This window comes from Phaethon aethereus (genome assembly GCF_964289735.1).
Source record: "Phaethon aethereus genome assembly, chromosome: 2".
In the NCBI taxonomy this organism is placed as follows: Eukaryota; Metazoa; Chordata; class Aves; order Phaethontiformes; family Phaethontidae; genus Phaethon; species Phaethon aethereus.
The window spans coordinates 130,882,531-130,903,924 of record NC_138582.1 but is presented as its reverse complement, the minus strand read 5'-3'; the positions used below and the strand labels follow the sequence as shown (position 1 = coordinate 130,903,924).

The 21,394-nt window shown below is 36.5% G+C and overlaps 1 protein-coding gene across 1 annotated transcript in view; it reads left to right on the top strand.

The window, feature by feature from the left end:
* KCNH8 (potassium voltage-gated channel subfamily H member 8) overlaps positions 1-21,394 on the top strand; it is a gene marked incomplete at both ends in the record, with an annotated part of 203,538 nt that overhangs the window by 86,886 nt on the left and 95,258 nt on the right. Inside the window, 2 exons of the mRNA XM_082015386.1 lie at positions 2,517-2,644; positions 4,810-5,050. Coding sequence (XP_081871512.1) covers positions 2,517-2,644; positions 4,810-5,050 — 369 coding nt within the window. The remainder of the gene's footprint in view (positions 1-2,516; positions 2,645-4,809; positions 5,051-21,394) is intronic.

The window sequence follows — 21,394 nt, the reverse complement described above, 5'->3', positions numbered from 1 at the left end:
TATCAGCCTGAGCAGATTAGTGAGTACAGAATTTTTAGTGGCTGGAATGCTAAACCTATGTAAGGGGAGATAAGATCCATCTAAAGTGAAACATTATCAGGCTGCTGGCACATAAAGTATAAAATCTTATAAGAAACTTGTTTTTATTTAAAGAGTGGACAGAAAATGAAAAATCAGTGACAAAAAATATATAGGAAAAAAGAAACAACTTCAACTGAATATGCATACATCAACTGTCTCCATAGTAAATATTGCCATTCTGGAAAGAGGTGGAGTTACGGACAGCTTTCAGCTTGCTGTTCAGCATCGAAGAAAAAGGCAAATCTGAGGTTAGGAGTTATTAAGAAAAAAACTGAAGGCATTATTATGCTATTGTATCAGGTAACTGTGTACCCATATCTTGAAAGTTGCATGTTATTCTGGAAAAAGGAGCTACTAGAAGGATGTCTTTAAAAAGACATGGGAGACCTAGGAGAGGTGAAGAGAAGGCCTTCAAAATTGATCAGAGGTAGAGAGCTCCGCTTCCACACAGGAAAAGCCTTGTATTGCTGGGGATGCTGAAAATACTCAGAGAAACTCCACCTGAAGGCACCACGCCTGCCTTCTGCAGCAGGGTTCAGTGTGGGTCTCACAACACATCACGTCACGTAGGCTGTTGTATCTACCACCTACCAGGATGGACTCTCTTGTCCTTTGTAGGCTAAGGACATGGAGAGGTATTAGATATGAGACATCATGAAGATGAAGCCTTTAGCTAAAGAGTCCTGTAAACTTCGCTGATCAGAAACTTGGGAAAAGTATTTGCCCACTTTCTCAGCCTGCTTCATAGCAGATCTGAAGCATGTTTTATTGACTACTTTGGGAGGCAGTAAGCTGGATGACCTCATCCAACATGGCAGTTTAGGTTGAGAAAGGGAAGAAAGAGAGGCCTATAAATAGTTTTAAAGAGAATTTCAAAGTTGTTTGACAAAAAAAGACCACTACAGCTGTCCAGTACTACAGTGGAGACCTGATTCAATAGACTTACATTTGTTTTTGCTGAGAGAAACAGATAAGCACTCTGCTCTCACCCTGAACTTAAGAACATTTTTAGAATTTATTTTGAGTTTAAATGGTTCAGTGACTGGGAGATGAAAATGTAAAAAAAAGGTTCACTTACTTGAGTATTTTCTGAAATAGTTGCCTTTTTTTTACATTTCTTCATTGTAGCTGGCACCTGTATGTGTTGTAGCTCTTTAAACCACCTGCAGGCACACAAGTTGGAGATGGGGAACTATGAGGCTTCTCCCTCTGCCTCCTCCAGCTTTCAAGAAGCTATCTGGTTTTGCAGTTCAATTTTTTTTCCTTCCTTTTTCTTTTTTTTTTCTTTTTTTTTTCCCCCTTTCTTCTCCTTACTGACATATAAAAAATCCTCAGCTGGAGAGGGCTTTTGCATGAATTACATGAAACATTCTTCACTGAGAAGTTTGGAATGTTTAGCTTTCTATACTTTCTGTTATGTATGGTTTTATGTTGTAGAGCCAAATATATGTCAGTCTCCTGTAATTCAAATCTTTCTTGCTTTTCTAGGCAGGTTTCAAGGTGTAGCTATTTTGCTTGTTGTTAATTTCTGGCTCTGCTAATTGGTTTTGAGGGGGTTTTTTCCTCCCTTAATTTGTATGCATTGAACTGACTTTAATTAAACCTGTTTTACAGAGAGATTCTTCCTTTACTGCCATAATTCCTTTTTTCTTAATCCTGACACATCACAAAATGTCTGCTTTCATTTACCCTGGCATCAATTCACTGTAATTCCATCAGAGTCACTGGAGTTACTTTGAATTTACTGCTGTATAAGCAAGAACAAAATTTGATCCCATGACTGACAACTACAGACATCTGAATAGAGGGAAAACTCACAAACCTTTCCAAAACAGTGTTCAGTCTTTACTCTTAACGGATTTCATGTCACCAAGGAATGTGTCAGGTGATTATGCCAGTGACCATGTGGTGGGAAAAGAAATCTAAATGCATAGGAATTGGATATTACTAATGAGCAAGCTTGCAAATTAGCATATTCTGACATAATGGAGTACAAGTCAGATTCTTTCTTTTTAAAAAGTACACCACAAGGGATTTTTTTTTTTCTCTGAAATAAAAAAGGGAGTAGGAACACCTTACGGACGTTTTAAGTGGTTACTCCTAGCCATGCTTTCTTCTGGTCAGCAATCACTATTTCATTCCTGAAACAGTAAAGAGTACATTTTTTCTTATCTTTGAAATAATATGTTCTAATTAATTGCTTCTGAGTTGCATGAAGACATTTGGCAATTAAAACTTTACAGCGATTTTTATTTACCCTTCAGGAGGGGAATTTTGTTTTCTTAACTGCAAAAGATTAAGCAAAACTAAGAAAAGTGTGTATAACCTTTACATCTAGCACTACTTCCACCAAAGTCTAGAATGCAGTAGTTCAGCTTCCAAAGGTTAAAGTGCCATTTCCTGATGTTTAATGTAGTCTCACTTCTGTTCTGCAGAAAAATGGAAAGGAAGAGGAAGAGCGGGGTCACATTTTGAGTCAGCACAAAGACGGAGTAGAGCTGTTCTTTATCATATCTCTGGACATCTACAAAGAAGAGAGAAGAACAAATTAAAAATTAATAATGTAGGTGTAATTCTTCTCTTTTTTCAAAAATGTACTCTTTGTACTGTCTTCTTTTTTTAAAAAGTGCTGTAAAAGGTCAGTGGGTACCTGAGAAATGTCCTAGTCATAATTTTACTGTAACAAAAGGAGTAAAGTACAGTTCACTTAAGTGCAGTTCTGCTTACTACGGTATTTGTTTACACTTCATATAGCAAGATAGTGCATTTAGCCATACTGTAAACAGACATTTATTTAGCCTCAGGAAAGCCACATTATAAAATTTCTCAGAACTTGATTTTAGGTTCTAATTTACCTCCCAGTCCCAGTTATTTCATTTGAATAAATAGTATTTGCCAAAAAAAAAATAGAAGAAGAAACTCAAGCTATTGCTATTGCTCTAGCTGAAAATCTCCGTGCTGTGTAAGCTCCAGGTCACACTTCATTCAGGCAAGTTTTCATGTGAATGTCTCTAACTTTGTGCTGAGTAAATTTATCTTTTCATTTCCTAATTGACGTAGTAATGTTTCTTTCTTTAAATTACTTCTGTGTTCCCTAGTAACTATAACTAATATATAAGTTCATAAAACACCCTCTGAATATTGCAAAAAACAAATCAGAAATGGTATTTAGTTTCTTGCTTGTATATCATTAGCATCAAAAACTAAAATATTTGACAGGGCCACAACAAAAAAATGTTGGGGTTTGTTTTTTTTTTAAATGGTTAGGGGGAAGCTGGAAGACAGATAATGGAAAAAGTAACCAAAGTATATAGATCGTGAACACCCTGAAAAGATGATCTGTCACTGGGCATGTTCCTTTTATTGGTTACCAAAATTAAGCAGCAGTGCAGATACGTATTCCTATACAATATTATGTTAGAAATTAAAAGCAGAAAAAACTTGGTATAGATTAAGGATGTGAAAATACACATCTGGTTTATACCTCAAAGGGCATACAGTCACTTCCATTGAATATAAATGTCAAATGTTAAAAAATGTTAAAGGTCAAAAAAGTGTAAAAATAATAAAAAAAATCTGTAAAATATGACCGGGTCTTCCAGTGGTACTTTCATAGGACAGTAATATTTTTTAGGAAGATGACTTTTCAATAACTTTTGGTTACTTTCCTGTACTGTCAAAATCCTTGTGCGGATGATATTACGCTGGTTTAAAACATTTATTGTCAGACTAATTTATTACCTCTAGTGCATATATTTTTAGCGCTATGAATCGGAAGTCATAAGAGAAACATTTTCTTCTCCGTGATTAAAAATGGGTTGACATTAACAACAGTGAGAATTCAGCCCCTAAGATTCATGAATGAGAACTGAGAATGGAGAAGGCAAGGACATCAGTATTTCAAAAGCACACAAAGAGAAAGGCTGTGACAGGCAAGGCAAATGTAATAAAGTCTGTGGTCATGCAGCAGTTGTCTTTTTATATTCATAGTGAATAACTTCAAGATCAGAAGTAATCTTAGCTTGCTGAATACACAATATTGTTTTGTGAGGCTCTTCATTACTGGAGCCACATTAACGAGGGGCACAATGACAGTGAGCAAGAACTTTGTTAGTAAATAGTACAAGACAATACATACAGCACATATTGCTTTTCAGAAAGATAGGTGTTTTTCTTAAAACTCTGAAGGATGAAAGCTAAGAATTTATAAAAATGGTGCGTGAGACCAGTCTTTGTTGCAAAGACCTTTTGTTGGCTTAGGTGGCAGACTCAAGACCCATGATGAAGCTAGGTATAGTCTAACGGTGAAGGTAGTCAGTTCTGGAGCTGTATTATGGTGGGTCTACATTAGTATTTTGGTTTAGATCCAGAGTGCAATTCTGAAGAGAATCAAAAAATTATTCCTATTAATTGTACTTTGGTTCATAAGAGTCTCAGGCACACGAACTGGATTCCCTCAGATGAAACTAAATCAAGAGAGGTGCCTCAACTACTTATAGCTGTTCAGTTCACAGGACCAGGCTAGAATTAGTCTGACACAACCTCCTCACAGCTCTAAAATAAGTATGGGAAGGATGTTTTGTATATGTTAGAACATAGTACTGCAAATAGGAATAAATATATAGAAAGGAGTAGATGGTGCTGAAGACAAACTGCATTGGAAGAAATGTATCTGTATGATCAATTTATTGGTTTTTGTCTCATTTCATTTTTTTCTCTCTTTTTCAGAATGTTTTTGTAGATAAACCAGCATTTCCAGAATACAAAGTTTCAGATGCAAAAAAATCCAAGTTCATATTGTTGCATTTTAGCACTTTTAAAGCTGGCTGGGACTGGCTTATTTTACTAGCAACGTTTTATGTTGCTGTGACTGTACCTTACAATGTTTGCTTTATTGGCCATGATGAGCTGTCTGCAACTCGAAGCACAACTGTCAGTGACATTGCAGTGGAAATTCTTTTTATCATTGGTAAGATATGTTTGGGGTTTGCTTGGGATTTCTTTTTTGTCATTTAAGATTTTCACAGAATGTATAACGTAGAAGAGAAAATAATAATAGCTTTAATGATTTTAAAGAAAACCAATTTTATCTGTATAATTTAAGATTTTATCTGAACTTTAGATCAACTGTTTTTTTCCTCCTTTTTACTTTAAATTAATTCAGGTAGTCCTGCTGTTACTCAAAAGGTACCTTTTACCTTAAGAAAAGTTGAAAATCATTGTTTCACCCTGTGGATGCCTAAAGCCTTCCCGATGTAGGGGTGTGCCCTGGAATTACTATAGTGTTGTTCATAATGTACTCTTTGTTTAATTACCTTCCACAGACACTCAGAAGACCCATGGACCACAAACTGAAAATCACTAGATTTTAAAAACTAATGACATAAGATTAAAAGTCATACTGCAACAAGGAAAATGTACATTATCAATATGCTATACTGACAACTGAGATAGAATTTAAGAGGTTGCAGCTTGTCATTTGGTCTGTTCTCTAAACTTTTTATTTCAATGATCCATTTAATCCCTGTACCTTTAAATAATTAAAAAGAAGACAAGTCATATCTAAGAGTGGCCTTGTAGGAAAGGAATTTCATTTTTGTATTATCTTATTCTTTTCTTTGTGAATATAAAGAATCCCTGACTAAGGTCACACAGATTTTTGCCCAAGTTTTTGTTGTAATAACACCACTCAGGGCTGTCATACCAACAAGCTATAGCTGAAACCTGTTGGTAATATGCAGGTGCAGAAGGTATTATTTTAAAGAAATACGGAAAGTTGAGTATGTCTGTCTTGAATATGAAAAGGCTTGGGATGGGTTCCAAGAAAGAAAATGAACAAAAGAATAAAATCATCCTCAGATTTGAAACTTTTTTCTACTTTACATTTCTCAATTTTTTCATGAAAAAACACAGTTTAACTCACATTAAAAACAGTGTTATGATCTTCTCTAGGAGAACTAAAAAGACTGAAACTTCTTAAACAGTAAGAAACAACTCAGAATGTCTTTAGTTTAACATAAATTTATCTTACAAAAAATTTGAAACGTTTATTCCATTTCTCTGACAGCTTTACAGTAGACATTAAGACTAGTAGGTGATGAGGTTGATGGAAGAATCAGATGTCATGATGGATAAGTATTTGTGTTTCCTCCTTTAGATATTGATTTGACATTAGGTTTAAGGTCTAATTTTCCCCTTTTATGCTCACTGTTAGATCTTGGTGGACTTTCTCATTTTAATGCAAGCAATCTACATTGAATGATATTCAAGCACTGTAGTAAGAAACTTATGTTCTGCAATGCAGATGATGGAGGATCATTTTTTGTCTTGTGGAAAAAGAGCAAGGCTATGACTAGTCAGTCATAAATGACTACGTGTTCGATTTTAAAGAATACAAAATTTCACTTGATCTACCTCGGCTTCTTTATAAAAACAGTAGACTCAAGGTTAAGTTATTTTGATAATGATTGTATCCTTCACCCCACACCAGTGTAGATAACCGGTTTGTGTTATGAATGTGTTTATTAGAATCTGAGCACAGCAGAGTTTAATCTGTATCCAACTGATTTATGTGCTGTAGTATTCATTTGAAGCAAGACAGATGGTGTACCACTCAGTGCTACTTTTCTGTTTATATTCTTTGCTGGAATTATAGACTTCTTATAAGTAAGTCAAAAGCAACGGTATCTCTATGATCAATAGGGTAGCTGGGTAAGAAAAGTAAAAGGAAGATGATTTTCTGTAAATTTTACTTCATATTTTCTTGCTAGATTTTTACATTCGTCATCCAGGAAATCAAACTATGGTTGTAACTAAATACCTTCAAAGAAAAGTGTATAAGGTACTAGAAAAGACTCCTTTGCATAGCTATGTTACTGGTAACTACAAACACTGTACTGTAGTATACCAATATTCCTCCCCCACAGTTTCAACAATGGCTCCATTTTCCCAAAAATAATTATTCTAAAGTTGTTATCTGTTTTTAAATTTGGGGCTGTAGGGAAAGGTTTATGGAGTATTTTCAGGGCATTCTCATGCTGCATTTAAATCTCTGCAGTGAATTTAAAGAATTTGTTTATACTGTGTTTATAGTCATCTCTCAATGGTCCCTTGTCCATTAAAATATTGAATGAATATGTCTCAGAACATGTGTAAGATTGACAGCATACGTAAATTTAAGCATAACTTTCAGGGCACTGTTGCACTGTGGCTCTGACAAGCACATCTTTAATGGGTAGTCTATGTTCTTTGAGAAAAGTCAATGAGAAATGTTGAGTAAAATTTTTTTTATGATGCTGCTGCCTCAGAAAATCAGTGGGGAGATCTGTCTGAGATGGAAACTTCAGCTGTATTACAGCTCTGTAATCACGGATTGGAGAAAAGGAGTCTATCTGCTTTGATTTTATTCGGATTTCTCAGAGCATAGAATAATATTCATTTTAAGCGTATAACTTGCATAAACTCTCATTTAGACTTAACAAGGTCTTCACTTTTAGCTGTGTTATCAAAGGGAGCTGAGACATGACAATAAAAGGGAGAGATGTCTGCTCATCAGTTCAGGGGAAATAATAGGGTAGAAGATAAGGGTTTCCTTTAAGCAGAAGAGTTTGAATATATCTAGTGGCTAAAAAAATCTTTTAGGCTTATCCAATTTGTGATTCAGCATATGCTTAAGCACGATGAAAATACATATGTAGGTTTTCTCTGACTTGGGGTCCTTTTAAGTAAGAATGTTAATATGGGGTGCTTATGAGTGTTGATCTGAATCAGATTAGTTATGAGAAAAGAGCACATCTAGCTAGAGGCTTAACTGTTTTAGCCTTTAAAGTTCTCTAAAACATAAACTGAAGATAAACAATAGTAATACCACATTCTGTGATGTCTTTGGGGAAGAGGTGGGAGAGGGAACATAATTAAGGCTTCTCAAATTAAGTTCAACTTATTTTTCACTTGAAGTTTCCTGTATATGCTAGTGATTTGATAACTTGTGTGATGTGATGTTTGAGTGTGCTTGCAGATGTCTTTTCCTCTGTAACGTGTGCAAAATTTCTCTAATATTTCCTGTAAATAAATATTTTGCTTTCTCTATCCAATAATAATTTAAAATTAATTTTGTTTTAGAGTTTTTTGACTGTTGTATGTATCTTAAAATCATATAAAGGTGGAGAGGAAAACTTTTTAACATTAGTGTATTTAAGAAAACACATAAAAAGATTATCTTGATGTTTCAGCTGATGAGTGTGATTACCTGCTTTACTGCACTATTTACTTCAAAGTTTATGCCCCTTAATTTGCATAGGCAGTAGCCGGTTCCTTCGTTTGTAGGTAGGTATATCTGGAATATTCAATATTTCTAAGCAGCATAATAAATCTTGGTTACTTTTCAACAACGTCTGTAAAGTAAAGTTTTCTCTCTTTTGCAGAGAAAAGCTGGGAGCCCAGTTCATTCCGTTTTGTTAGTAATAACCTCCTGATTGCATACCTTTTGCTCTTCCATAATTATCCAGTGTTTTTCTTTCTGTACCTCTTTCGTTCTAGTTTTCAGATACTCTCTGTCTTTTGGGTTTTTTTAATTTTTAAATCCTTATTGAACACCTTAATTGAAGAAAGTAACATTACCGAAAATATTATCAATACTTTATTGCTAAATGGTCAGGCTGACTCACAGGACTATTTGAATAGTATGTCTTCAACAGGAGTTGAGATCAATGTGATGATTCAGAGAAAATATGTATAGACATTCAGAGTAACGGTAGTACACTATTTGCTGGATAAGATCAAAGGTGTCTGAGTATTTTGTCTTCTATGGTGGCCAGGAACAGCAATAGACAGAAGAGCTATAAAAATAAGTGACCTTTAACTTTTAATTTTAGTTTTGTATTTGCGAATCATCTAGTTTCTAGTGGAAGATAGAGAACCTAATTATAACTGTAAAATTATACCATTTATAAACGTACTGTCAACAGTAATTTTAAGTGATTTTCCACAACATATGTTTTTGCCTACCTGTGGAGCAAAAATTACAACATCCCCATCCCTCCCCCTACTCTCCCCACACACATACTCATCTGAAGACTTTATCTATGGCTTGCACTTGCAATAGAGAAAATTAATCATGGTTACTAAGATCGTTTCTTTTTATATGTGTATTTGTCTCTCTTGTTAAACACTATTTAACAAAGTTTTTTATCAGCAATTTCAGTTTTTAGGAACAGCATTCTTAGAAGCCTTAAAACTGTGATTTGTGTGGCATTGTACTGTAAAGAGACTTGTTGGCCTGTTAGTGTCTATCACAAATGTAAATGGCTCAAAATCTTTCCAAAACTGTCTTAAATCATATGAAGCCCTTGAGTCTCAGATCTTTAATATATAGACATTTAAAAATATGGTACAAACCCAGTAGAAATTCATATCATTATCCATGACTTACACAGTTGTTCAAGTGTGCATATTACTGTATTGAAAATAATATATCTTAAACAAAATTTGTTGGAATCGGATGAGATAATATTAAATGTTATAGATTTTAATAGGTTGGTTTAAGTGAGGAGTTTTTTTTCTTTTTTCTCTCATGTTCGTTTTTGTTATTATAGTGATTATCATTTCATACATTTGCAAAACCACAGAAGGTCATGGAAGGTCATGTAAAACAATATCTGTGTCTAGAGGACCTCATATCTAAGAGGACTTGTGCATTTTGAAAGGAAATAACAGTGTTTTGAACCATAGTTTTAGAAGTGTGCTTTCAGACCCTAATATGCTAGAATTCAGGTAGACATCAAGGGAGTCATTTGAATTTATCTCTGGGAATTTATCTCTGATCATCAAATAGTCTCATCTGTGAATACATATGAACAAAACATGAAACCAGATAGAGTGACATTATTGATATACCTAATGCTAGGGAGGGAAGACCGTAATAAATTGTTCATGGATTATGGATTACCTAATAATGTGACTAAACAATACAAAAAGTTTATGTTGAAAAGCAGTAATAAATTTCCTAAAGATTCTCACTCAAAGCATCAAACTGAAGTTGCCAAGACCACTATATTGTTAGAAATTTTTCCAATAGCCTTCCTTACATGCCCTTGTAAGGAGGGCAGATGCTAGTCTGCACACAAGATGCTGTTTCCATGCACAAAATCATCCACCTGAACATAAAGGAGACAAGCATAAGCAAGTTTCTCACAGAATGAAAAAACATATGCTTGTAGATCTAACCAAAGTTTTAAGAAACCACTGCCCCAAAATGTTGTTTACTACTCCTGAAGTTGGGAGATACCTTACAGTTAAGATGAGAAAATTGCTCATCTGAGTAGTCCAATCTATTACCTCATGGCTCTGTGACTGGTGTCACCGCCACAATTTCAGATTTTTTGATAATGGGACAGCCTACATGGCACCTGGCTTGCTGGCGTCAGATGGGATTAATGTTTCTCAAAAGGGGAAGAGGGTCTTTACTCACAAGCTAGCGGGACTTATTGACAAGGCTTTAAACTAGACTGGAAGGAGGAGGGGGATAATATCAGACTTACCCATGACAAGATGTAAGATGACAAACAAAGGTTAGAGGGACAGGGTGCTAGCGAGGCCACTCAGCCTGTTGCACCAGAGGACCTAAAAGGAACTAAAGGGGGTTCCTCTAACAGGGTGACACAGCCAACAACCCAGCTGAAGTGCCTCTACACCAATGCACACAGCATGGGGCAACACACAGGAGGAGCTGGAAGTCACCGTGCTACTAGAATGCTATGACCTGGTTGCCGTTACTGAAAGTTGGTGGGACGAATCCCATGACTGGAGTGTGGCTATCGATGGCTACAGGCTGTTCAGAAGGGACAGGCAAGGAAGGAAGGATGGACGCGTTGCCTTTTACATCAAGAAATGGATAGAGTGCAAAGAGCTGTCTCTGAGGAATAGCCATGAGCAGGTCGAAAGCTTATGGGTAAGAATCAGGGACCAAGGCAACAAAGGGAACCTTGTGGTTGATGTCTACTACAGATCACCTGATCAAGGAGAGTCTATTGATGAAGCCTTCTTACTCCAGCTACAGGAGGCATGGCGCTCGCAGGCTCTCCTCCTGCTGGGGGACTTCAACCACCCCAACATCTGCTGGAAAAGTAGAACAGAGAGCTGTAGGCAATCCAGGAGACTCCTGGAGTACATGGAGGATAACTTCCTGTGCCATGTAACAGACAGCCCTACCAGATGGGATGCCATACTGGACCTGTTGGTCACCAGTGCAAGTGAACTAATTGGTGTTGTCAAGATTGGAGGCAGCCCGGGCTGCAGTGATCATGCACTGCTGGAGTTCTCAGTCCTGAGGGAAATGGGGCAGGTGAAGCGTGGAGTCAGGATCCTGAATTTTAGGAAAGCAAACATCCAGCTCTTCGAAAGAGTTAGTCAATAGGACCCCCTGGGAAACTGCCCTCAGGAACAAGGGAGCAGAACAGAGCTGGCAGATCTTTAGGGACACTTTCCACACAGCACAAGAGCTCTCGATCCCCAAGTGTAAGAAATTGGGAAAGGAAGGCAAGAGGCTATTATGGCTGAGTCGAGACCTGCTGGTCAAACTAAAGGGCAAGAAGGAGATGCACAGGCAGTGGAAGCAGGGACAGGTATTCTGGGAAGAGTATAGGGACACAGTTGTGCAGGGTTGAGGTCAGGAAGGCGAAGACACGGCTGGAGCTGAACTTGGCAAGGGATGCAAAGAATAATAAGATGGGCTTCTGTAGGTATGTCAGACAGAAAAGGAAGGTCGAAGAAAACGTACCCCCCCTTCATGAGCAAGACTGGCAACAATGGGTGAGGAGAGGGCTGACTTACTCAATGACTTCTTTGCCTCAGTCTTCACTGGAGAGATATGGATTTGATAGTTGGACTATTTAGTGGATGAGGAATTGGTTGGATGGTCGCATCCAGAAGGTAGTGGTCAATGGCTCAATGTCCAGATGGAGATCAGTGACGAGTCATGTTCCTCAGGAGTGGGACCAGTACTCTTTAATATCTTCATCAATGACAGAGAGTGGGATGGATTGCACCCTCAGCAAATTTACAGACAACACCAAGTGGAGTGGTGAGGTTGACATGCCTGAGAGAAAGGTTGCCATCCAGAAGGACCTGGACAAGCTTGAGGAATCGCTCTCTACAACTCCCTGAAAGGGAGTTGTGGCGATCAGGATGCTGGTCTCTTCTCCCAAGTAACCAGCGATAGGACGAGAGGAAATGGCCTCAAGTTGCGCCAGGGGAGGTTTAGATTGGATATTAGGAAAAATTTCTTCACTGAGAGGGTGGTCAGGCATTGGAACAGGCTGCCCAGGGAGGTGGTGGAGTCGTCATCTCTGGGAGTATTTAAAAGACGTATAGATGTGGCGCTTCAAGACACGGTTTAGGGTACATGGTGGCGCTGGATTAATGGTTGGACTTGATGATCTTGAAGGTCCTTTCCAACCTTAGTGATTCTGTGATTCTGTGAATGGGCCTGTGTGAATCTCGTGAGGTTCAACAAGGCCAAGTACAGGGTCCTACATCTGGGTCAGGGCAACCCCTGGTATCAGTAGAGGCTGGAGGATGAAAGGGTTGAGAGCAGCCCTGCCAAGTGCCAAGCACTGAACAGGCTCCATTCTGAAATCTGATTTTGTAAAGAAATACCTAAAACAAAGCATGTAGATTATGCAGGATAAAGGCCTTTTAAGAAAACACATGTAATATGATGGGAACCTCATGAGAACAGGCTGAAATACGCAGCATTTACTATACGTAATTCCCTACTATTGTGGGGAGAGCTCTTTAGGCAGCTTATAGCTGGGTCAAGATATTCTGCATCTGTGCTTCTGGCAAATATAGTCACTGTTCCAATTCTCAGCTGTCCTAAATGAATCTCTTCAGAGAGATTATTTTTTTTTTCCTATGTCCTATTTCACAATGAGGCTTGTAGTGTCAGAGTGACAGGCTTCTGAGCACTTAAGAGTGCTAAGAGCACCTCAGAACTGACTCTTCACTTTTTTTGTCTAAGGTGTGGTGCTACTGTAAAAAAAAAAAGCAGTGTGACAAATCATCTGTTTCACTTATAGTCAATTGACGTATTGGGAAATTCTGTAGTAATAGTTTTATAAGTAACTCTGTAAGTAAGCTCTGCTATGTTTATTTCCAAAAGGTATACAAAGTTAAAACTACCCTGTTACACAGAGTAAGACTGACTTGCATTATAGCTACAATCAGATAAGGTTTGTATTTAGGTTTACTATCTTCTAACACAATGGTGAAACAACACCATGTTTTTCAATAAGATTAAAGTCTTTTAATTAACCCTCTAGGTCATTTCCAAAGAAATGCTTAGATGCTTAATAGTTTATCATATTTTCTGTGAGCTTACATGTGGCCTTGTTAATATTTTTTTAATGATTTTTTGGATAATGTCCTACGTATGTGAATTGTTGTCAAGCTGCATGAGGTAATTTCTGAGAAAAATATTTTGGGTTTCTCCCTTGGAACTGGTCAAAAAAAAATTAAGTGCATGAGGCAGATGTTCCATTACCCACAGAATGTTTTACTTGTTTGATCTTTTCATTATTGTCTCCAGCACCTGTGTAAAGTAAACTGTGTTCATGAAATACTTAACAATTACATTTCCTTCACACACACTGAATTTAGTGAAAAGTTAAGTCATATGATTGATGTTTCGTCACTTTTTGGAATTGCTTCTTTCTGAGATATTTCTGCAGGTTCTATTAAGAAAACTACCCATGCGGAAACTTTCACACATCTGCAATCACAAATACTACCTTCTTTTAAAAGCAGAGCTAGCAGTTCATTTTTCAGAAATATTTTTAGTTCTTTGCCTTTCTTTCAAGACTCCAAAGTCTGTATCTTCCTCTGTACAAAAGTCAATGTAATATATTTTAGTTACTCAATATGTTCATGGATTAGAGTCTGTTTTTAAAAGGTAATGCATACTTCATAAAAAAAAGAAAATCTTTCCAGTGTTTAGCATGTTATTGTGAAGGTCATGATATGTGATGCTTTTCTGGCGTAGCAGCTACTGTAGAACTGAGATTAGCTAATCCCTGTTTAACACCGTTATAGTTAAGGAGAGCAACTTGAGAAGGTGAACCCAAAAGGCTGAAAATCAAGGAAGCAGCGAGAAGACTATGACTTTTTATTTTTTAAGTTTGTGGTCTTTTCTTCAGTTTCATGATATTGGGATTTGAATTCACCAGCTCTCAGCACAGTAAAGAGTTGCAGTTAAAACCGTTGTTTTAACGTTGGTGTGCTGGTCATTCTGTGTTTCTCAGCATACCAACAGCAATGGGTAAAGCAGCCTAGGTATGGTGTTTGGTAGAGCATACCATGCTGGTCCATGAACACCGACCATACTCTACTCCTGGAGGGAGCAACTTTTCTTACCACAATAGCCATTCAAACCACTAATGCCTTCAGATTTCAGTTTTTTCTATTAATGGATAATTTACCCAAGTAAAACTTTATTTCCACTTGGGTATGACTTCAACATCCCATTACTTTCCACTGTAAGAACAAACAGTTCTTAGAACAAAGTTCTAGAACAAAGAAGAGCAAATCAGTCTGTCAGTTACAGATGGATTTTTGGAATCAGTTCTGCTATGATCTGTCACACCTGAGAATAGATCTTGCTCCATTAAAATCACTAAAAATGTCAATTTGTCAAACTGTAATAGAGCAAGGCTAGGAACATACATCACAGCGCTGCCTTAGAAGAGGGACCATGCTACTCCTCATGCACTGTACAGTGACAAGCATCATGGTGACCAATCATAAATAAAATCTTTTCAGTGGAGAAATTTGACTGGTAAAACAGCTTAGTGTATTCAGTGGCGACTTTAACAGAACAAAACCTATGAATTCTACTCATTCTACATTACCCAAAGTTGTTTTTCAGAGGTCCATCATATTACATGAATGAGATATCTTTGTGCTGAGGATTTTAAGAATTTGTAGCTTTAAAATATGTTTCCATTATTCATCGGAATGCCAGTCATCCAACTTCTAAAAAAGTCCTTCTTTGAATGCAGATGGAACATGTCTCTGAAATGAGGTTCCCAACCTCTGTGACTGCCTGCACAAATCAAATGAGGTTGTTTCCACAACATTCTGGAGTGCTAAAGGCCAGGAGAAAATGTTACTGGGGGTTCCACCCAAGGAAAAATAGGAGGGAGAGGTATATTGATAGCCAAATTTTCCATTTTAAATGTATGTTTAATCCAGGTATTAATATTAATTCTAATAAAATGTGTTTGCCTAAAGCATGTTTTCCTGAAGGGCATCAGCTCTTTTTCAAAGACCTCAGAGAAAGAAGAATCCATAACTCCCCTCATCTATGGCTTACAAATGACATATTTCTTTTTTTCCATTTTTTTCATCCACCTGCAGAAATGACATCTTGTTAAGCCTTTAGTACTTTAGTACTACTGGTTTAAAATGTCACTACCTGTTGATTCTTAGGTAGGATACACTGGATTGTATTTTATCACCTGATATCATACAACCATACTTTGCTGCTCCATTCCAAAATTAGATAAGAAGTATTTATTGAATACATTTGTTTTTTCTGTAAGATTATTAATAGCTTCTTTCATAATGGGATGCCACTAGCACAAAGGAACTGAAGTTGCAGATTAGCATTTATTTCCTTATGCATCTAAAATTGTAACTTTCCTTAATCCTGCCTACCAGTGACTTCTTTCTCTTTCCCAAACAGCTATAGATTTTCATGTCAAATTTTTCTGTAGTTTATATTGATTGTTACTTAGTATCTAGTCAGTATTTCTTAAATCTTTCTTTTTTAAAAAATTGTGTTTCCTTCAGCAGCTGCAACAGGCTCTTATAAAGACTTATTATTTTGTAATTTATTATTACCTATTTATCATATAAAAATCCTACTTTTAAGGTTTTTATTAATTAATCCCTGGGGGGGGAGCAGTTCTTGTAAACTTTATTTGACTTCATAGTAGGCCAGATTCCTAAGCAACAGGTGTAAAATAAGCATTACTTTCCTATTTAAAAGCAATATCATCTCACTCATCATGACAGCATCTAAAAAAAAATCATCAAACTATGTAATAGACATAATAGACATTTTGACACACTGAGTTGAAAAATCACACTTCCATTTGAATAAATTGTGCCCATGAGATTTAGTAGGAACATCTAGGTTTACAGCAGCAATAGAGTAGAAAAAATAAGAGTTTATATAGGGATAGATAAACTGTTCTTCAAGCAATATAGCACTAATATTTCCTGGAATCTTTCCTAAAAGCTCTCTGGCCAGATTCTAATACCATTATCCATATATAATTAAATAACATTGGCTCAAGTAATCAGATGGATCAAAGAGCTTGGACTTTGGGGAAAATATTGCTAGCTGAAGTCAATAAATATAAAATCACATAAAGGAAGATGAAAAAAATAAAAGAAATAAGAGGAGAGACAGTCATAACATCTAGAAGGAGGTAGTGTAGAAAACTGCTCTGAAAATCGGTGGGGTTAATATACCTAAATCCCCTAGGTCTCAAGCACAGGATTGAATTACTGTAGTCTAATAAGCAATCATGTATCACCCAATCCCCTGGTTACTACTTGTATGTATACTACTTGCACTAAAGGTGCAGGATTTTTCAACTTCATTTAGTTCACAGGAAAAAAGAGAGGTGAACTGAATTATATTACCCAGCATTTGCTGCAATTTAAAAGTGTACCATGGGCAGTTACCCAATCATCCGACTAATCCTAAATTGTTATTCTGCTGTAGCTTGATCATATGTCTAATTCCAGAATGATTTATTTTTTTAAAAATCAAGCCTAAAGAGAAAAAAAGTTGGCACAGGAAAATCAACTGCTTCAGGTAAAATAATCCTGCTTATGGGTAAAAAGATTCAGCTAGCTACCAGATAAATTTTTACCTCTGCATTATCTCCTCTTTTTTCCTATCTTTTTTTTTAACAGGGATTAGAAATTGATATTATAGAAAATACATATTGTGCTTTCAAAATTGGAAAAGGGGTATTATTCTGGAAAACACCTTATGGATTAATAGGATAGTTAGATTTATATATGAAAACCATATATCAGTCTATGGTTTTCACTCTTTTTATATCATTTAGGATTACAACCTGCATTATGCACTAAGTAAAAGCTCTGTATTTAATATAATCTTTTTTTCCCTTTGTTAAGTACCAGTTTAAATTGGTGTTTTCATACCATTCACTGAATGGATGTATCTGTGTGTGAATATGAGCATGGCAGATATCTAGAAAGGGATGGCTTGGTAAAGGATGTGACGTGTCCTACAGAGCTTTAGTCCAAGGGGGTCACCAAACAGTTCCCAAACCCTACGGACTTGCTCAGAGTTCCCAGTTGATTTATGCCCAGATATGAAATAAGTTGTCTTTTCATAGGAACTGAGCATAGCTAGGGCATGGATTTCTACGCTGGAAACTTGTGAAAAGTAAAAGAGTCACCAATAGGTAAGTAAAATCCATTAGGTCAAATAAAGAAAGTAATAAGTTAAAGCTTTTCAGTTAGAAATTTTGAATGAAAATATCACAAAAGCATGCAGCCATGGTAATTGCAAACTTGGAAGACATTAGGGTAATGTTGGTCCCACCCTTCTGTTGTTTACTGTTATGGATACTGTGTAAGCGCTTAATTGGAGAAAAATATATACATAAATTAGGAACTGTAACTACGTGTAGACTAACATTCCTTAATGTAGACGCTTTCATAGCTGAAACAACTGGGTTTTTGTTTTTTATAAATTCATTTTCTTTACTCCTTCAGTATAACTTTATAAGTGTTTTAGATATACAACATTTCTTACAAGATTCTTTTTTTCAGAAAGCTGTGTGTGCCCATATCTTACCAGTAGTGGAAATAATAGGCTGAGACAATCCATGCAGACTGATTTAGTTAGCCATGGGATCCAACCAGAAGGTAAATCAGAATCAAGGTTTAAGTATGAGGTTCATTGTACCAAATAGTTTAATGAGATTTGTCAATCACTGTTTATTTTCTCTGCAGGGACTTTGAGTACCTAGCAGGGCTTCTGGTTTACCTTGTGTGGGGTTGGTAGGAGAAGGTGATCAGTCTGCAGGCTAGAGAGAAGGAGGAGCAACACTTGGAAATGCAGAAAGGAACTGCATCAACAGGCACACGTGGTCAGAGGGTGTGAGGAGCAGAAGCCCATGTTTAGACACAAGACCTCAACAATGCTGGAGGATGTGGGGTAAAAGCAGCAGGTGTGTAAAAGAGAAGGTGAGGGTATAGAGAGGTAAGAGATTTGCCTAGGGAGACTAGGCAGAGCAATCTTTCTGAGGGCGATTGGCTATTGATTTACCATTGAATTTTTCTTAATATGAAATGATTCTGCATGACCTGGGTGTGGAAATCAGAACTGAAATAACTGAAAAAAAAAACCTGTTCTATTTAAATCTTTGGAGGTGGGCCATGTGTGTATGTGTGTGCATAGGTGATATGATTGCTTGTTCCAAATCTGTTCATATTGGAGATCTTGGGTTCTCTTTGTTGAGTGGTGCCAGGTCAAATTCATCTTTGTGTTTGACAGTAGCAAAATTACTTGCTGCTTTGTGGACTTACGCACTTTGCTTCTGTTAAGCTCACAGGCTCACCTGCAAAGCAGTAAGTGGGGAAGGAGCAAAAGTCTGCAACAAAGCTCAAGGCTGGCTTAAAATGCATGGGTGTTTGTTAATGAAACAGGTGTACCTACACGAAACCAAGGCAAAAATCTGAGGGAAAAAAACCCACCTTATAGTTTATACATGACTTAGGGGCCTTTCTTAAAGTCAGTAAGATAGTCTAGACTTTATCTGAATCTTTAATTCACTTGAACTTTGACTTTTTGCTGTCTAATTTTAACTGAAATTGAGTTATATAACCTGAAATAAGAACCCAGCTTTTTTCATAACGGAGACAAGGATACAAGGCTTCACCTTTTCTTTCCACTCCACATCAAATATAAAGATGATATTTTAGATACGTGTGTGTTGTGTTTCAGCACAGAATGTAGTGAGTCAACAAATTTGATGTTATCTGCTTTACTCCTGCTTTAGTTTTAGATAACTTTTTAATGACATTGCTCATGTCAGGGACACTATTTAAGTCTGCTCTTCTGCTTTCCTGAGCATATGGTATGATCTATGTAGCTTGCAAGATCATTTTAAATGATGCTTTTCCAGCTTACATGGAAAAAATTTGCAGTGAGGTAACTTCAGAATTTTTTTCTGTAGTAATAATGCTTATTACTAATGACTTCCATTATGAGAGCTGCTGAAACAGAAAAGAGATTATAGTCTTCTCCTAGTCTGAAACAAACATATCAAACACAGCTTTAAATACGAAGCTTGCACATGCTGAAGTTTGTTGTTAGAGCATACTTAATATGTTCGTACATAACTCCTGTAGAAAACTTTTGACCCACTAATTGTCCAAAGATGATATAGTCACTTCATGTATGCTTTAACAGTCAGCCCAGAGGTTAAATATCCCTCTTGCCTGTTTAACAGATGTAATCTGTAAAACTTTTGCCCTTCCTGCTGTAGAAAATGCTTAAAGCCCACCTCATCTCAGGGCATTTTGAACACAAATTCAGTACTAAAGAAAACCAATAGTTCTGATGCTGTGGAGTTGTCTGGAATCTCCAAAGCTTTACAGTAGTGAAGCTTGTGTTGAATTTTCAAATGTTGTTTTGATAAATTAGTGTCATTGGTAGGTAGAAGCCAGTGCACAGTAAGATTCACAAACAATTTATAACATATTAAATATTCCATGAGTAGTTTCAGAATAGATTATTGTACAGTTTTTTCATGTTTAACTACTCTTTGTTGCCTCAATTTGCTTGCCATTCTAGTTGCTCAAAGTCTTCATGGTAAGAAAACATATATTCTAAAAAAAAAGAAAGTTAATCTTCCACTTTTAAACAGTGATCCCAAAAAGATCATGGAACATGTAATTCCTAAAAATAATAAACTTCCTCAGGAGAAATGGTCGTTTCTCAATTTGCATTAAGGATTTTGTTGTGCTTTTAGAAGTTTCTTGCCTCAGGAGCTCTGTTTCTTGGGTTTTTTTTCTCCTTTACAGCTTTCTCAGTAAGTACTTTAGCATAGCAGTTAAGATGTAAATAAGATTGCCCAGATGAAGAAACTGTTTACACCCAAGTATAGCTCAGAAAGCTGTCAAGAAATAGAAGATGGATCACACTCGCCTACCTCCCTCTGGATTTTTATCTAATGAGTTGGATGCAGAAAAAAGCACTTACCATTTCCTATTCAATTTTATACATATAAGTGCTATCTGGGGCTGTTGTCCTAAATTGCTTTGATAAGAAGGCAGAAAGGGGTGCTGTGCAGAAAAACCTCTAATCTCTTCAATCTTGAACAGTGAATTCCATATGCACATTGATAAGCCTTTGGTGTACTGAATGGCTTAGGGGAATTGAAAGCAAGCATTTATCTCCTTTTCTGTTAAAGTTTAGTTGTTTCACAAATGCTAAGGTACAATAAGTAAGCAAATCCTTTTTCTAACTTTGATAACTACACACTGAAGGTTTCTGAGACAAATGAGAATGAAAAGTTTCAAAATATTAGTGATATAAATATCTTCATCTTTCTTTCTTACCAATATCAAGCAAATGAAGTAGTTATGTATGTGGCTGGTGCTACCATACTGATCTGTAAACATGAATAGTAACCAACTAACTTTACCAAGCATCTGTGGAGCTGAACTGACTCCCTTGTTCATTATGAACTATATGGAATCATACTAATTTCACACCTTAAGTTCAGAACGTTTTTGTAGCTTTAAGAATGCAGAAGCAGCTAAGACTACTTGGTGATATAATCTAAAATTTTTATATCTCTGATTTTACTTATATGCTCTCTTCAGCCTGAGGATTTTGTTGAAGGGAAACAGTAGTTCTTAAAGCATGAACCAATTGTAACCTTCAAGACCTCAGTCCATGGAACCAGATAGCCTCAGATATATGTCTAGCTCACTTTGTATTAAGGCTTTGCACTAAATCTTGAAAAATTTGAAGGATCAATACTGTGCTAAAACAATGAGAACTTCCCCAAAGATTTCATTGATTCAGGAGACTCACCTCTGATGGGTAAAAGGGAGGGAATGGCAGAGACAAAACTGTCAAAAATACCATAGATCCACTACTATCAGTGTATAGGTTAACTAGTATATGTCAAATGATCTTGGCAAATTGTCTAGCTTCAAACTGCAGAAGACAGTGCAAAACATTTCTGTCAGTGAA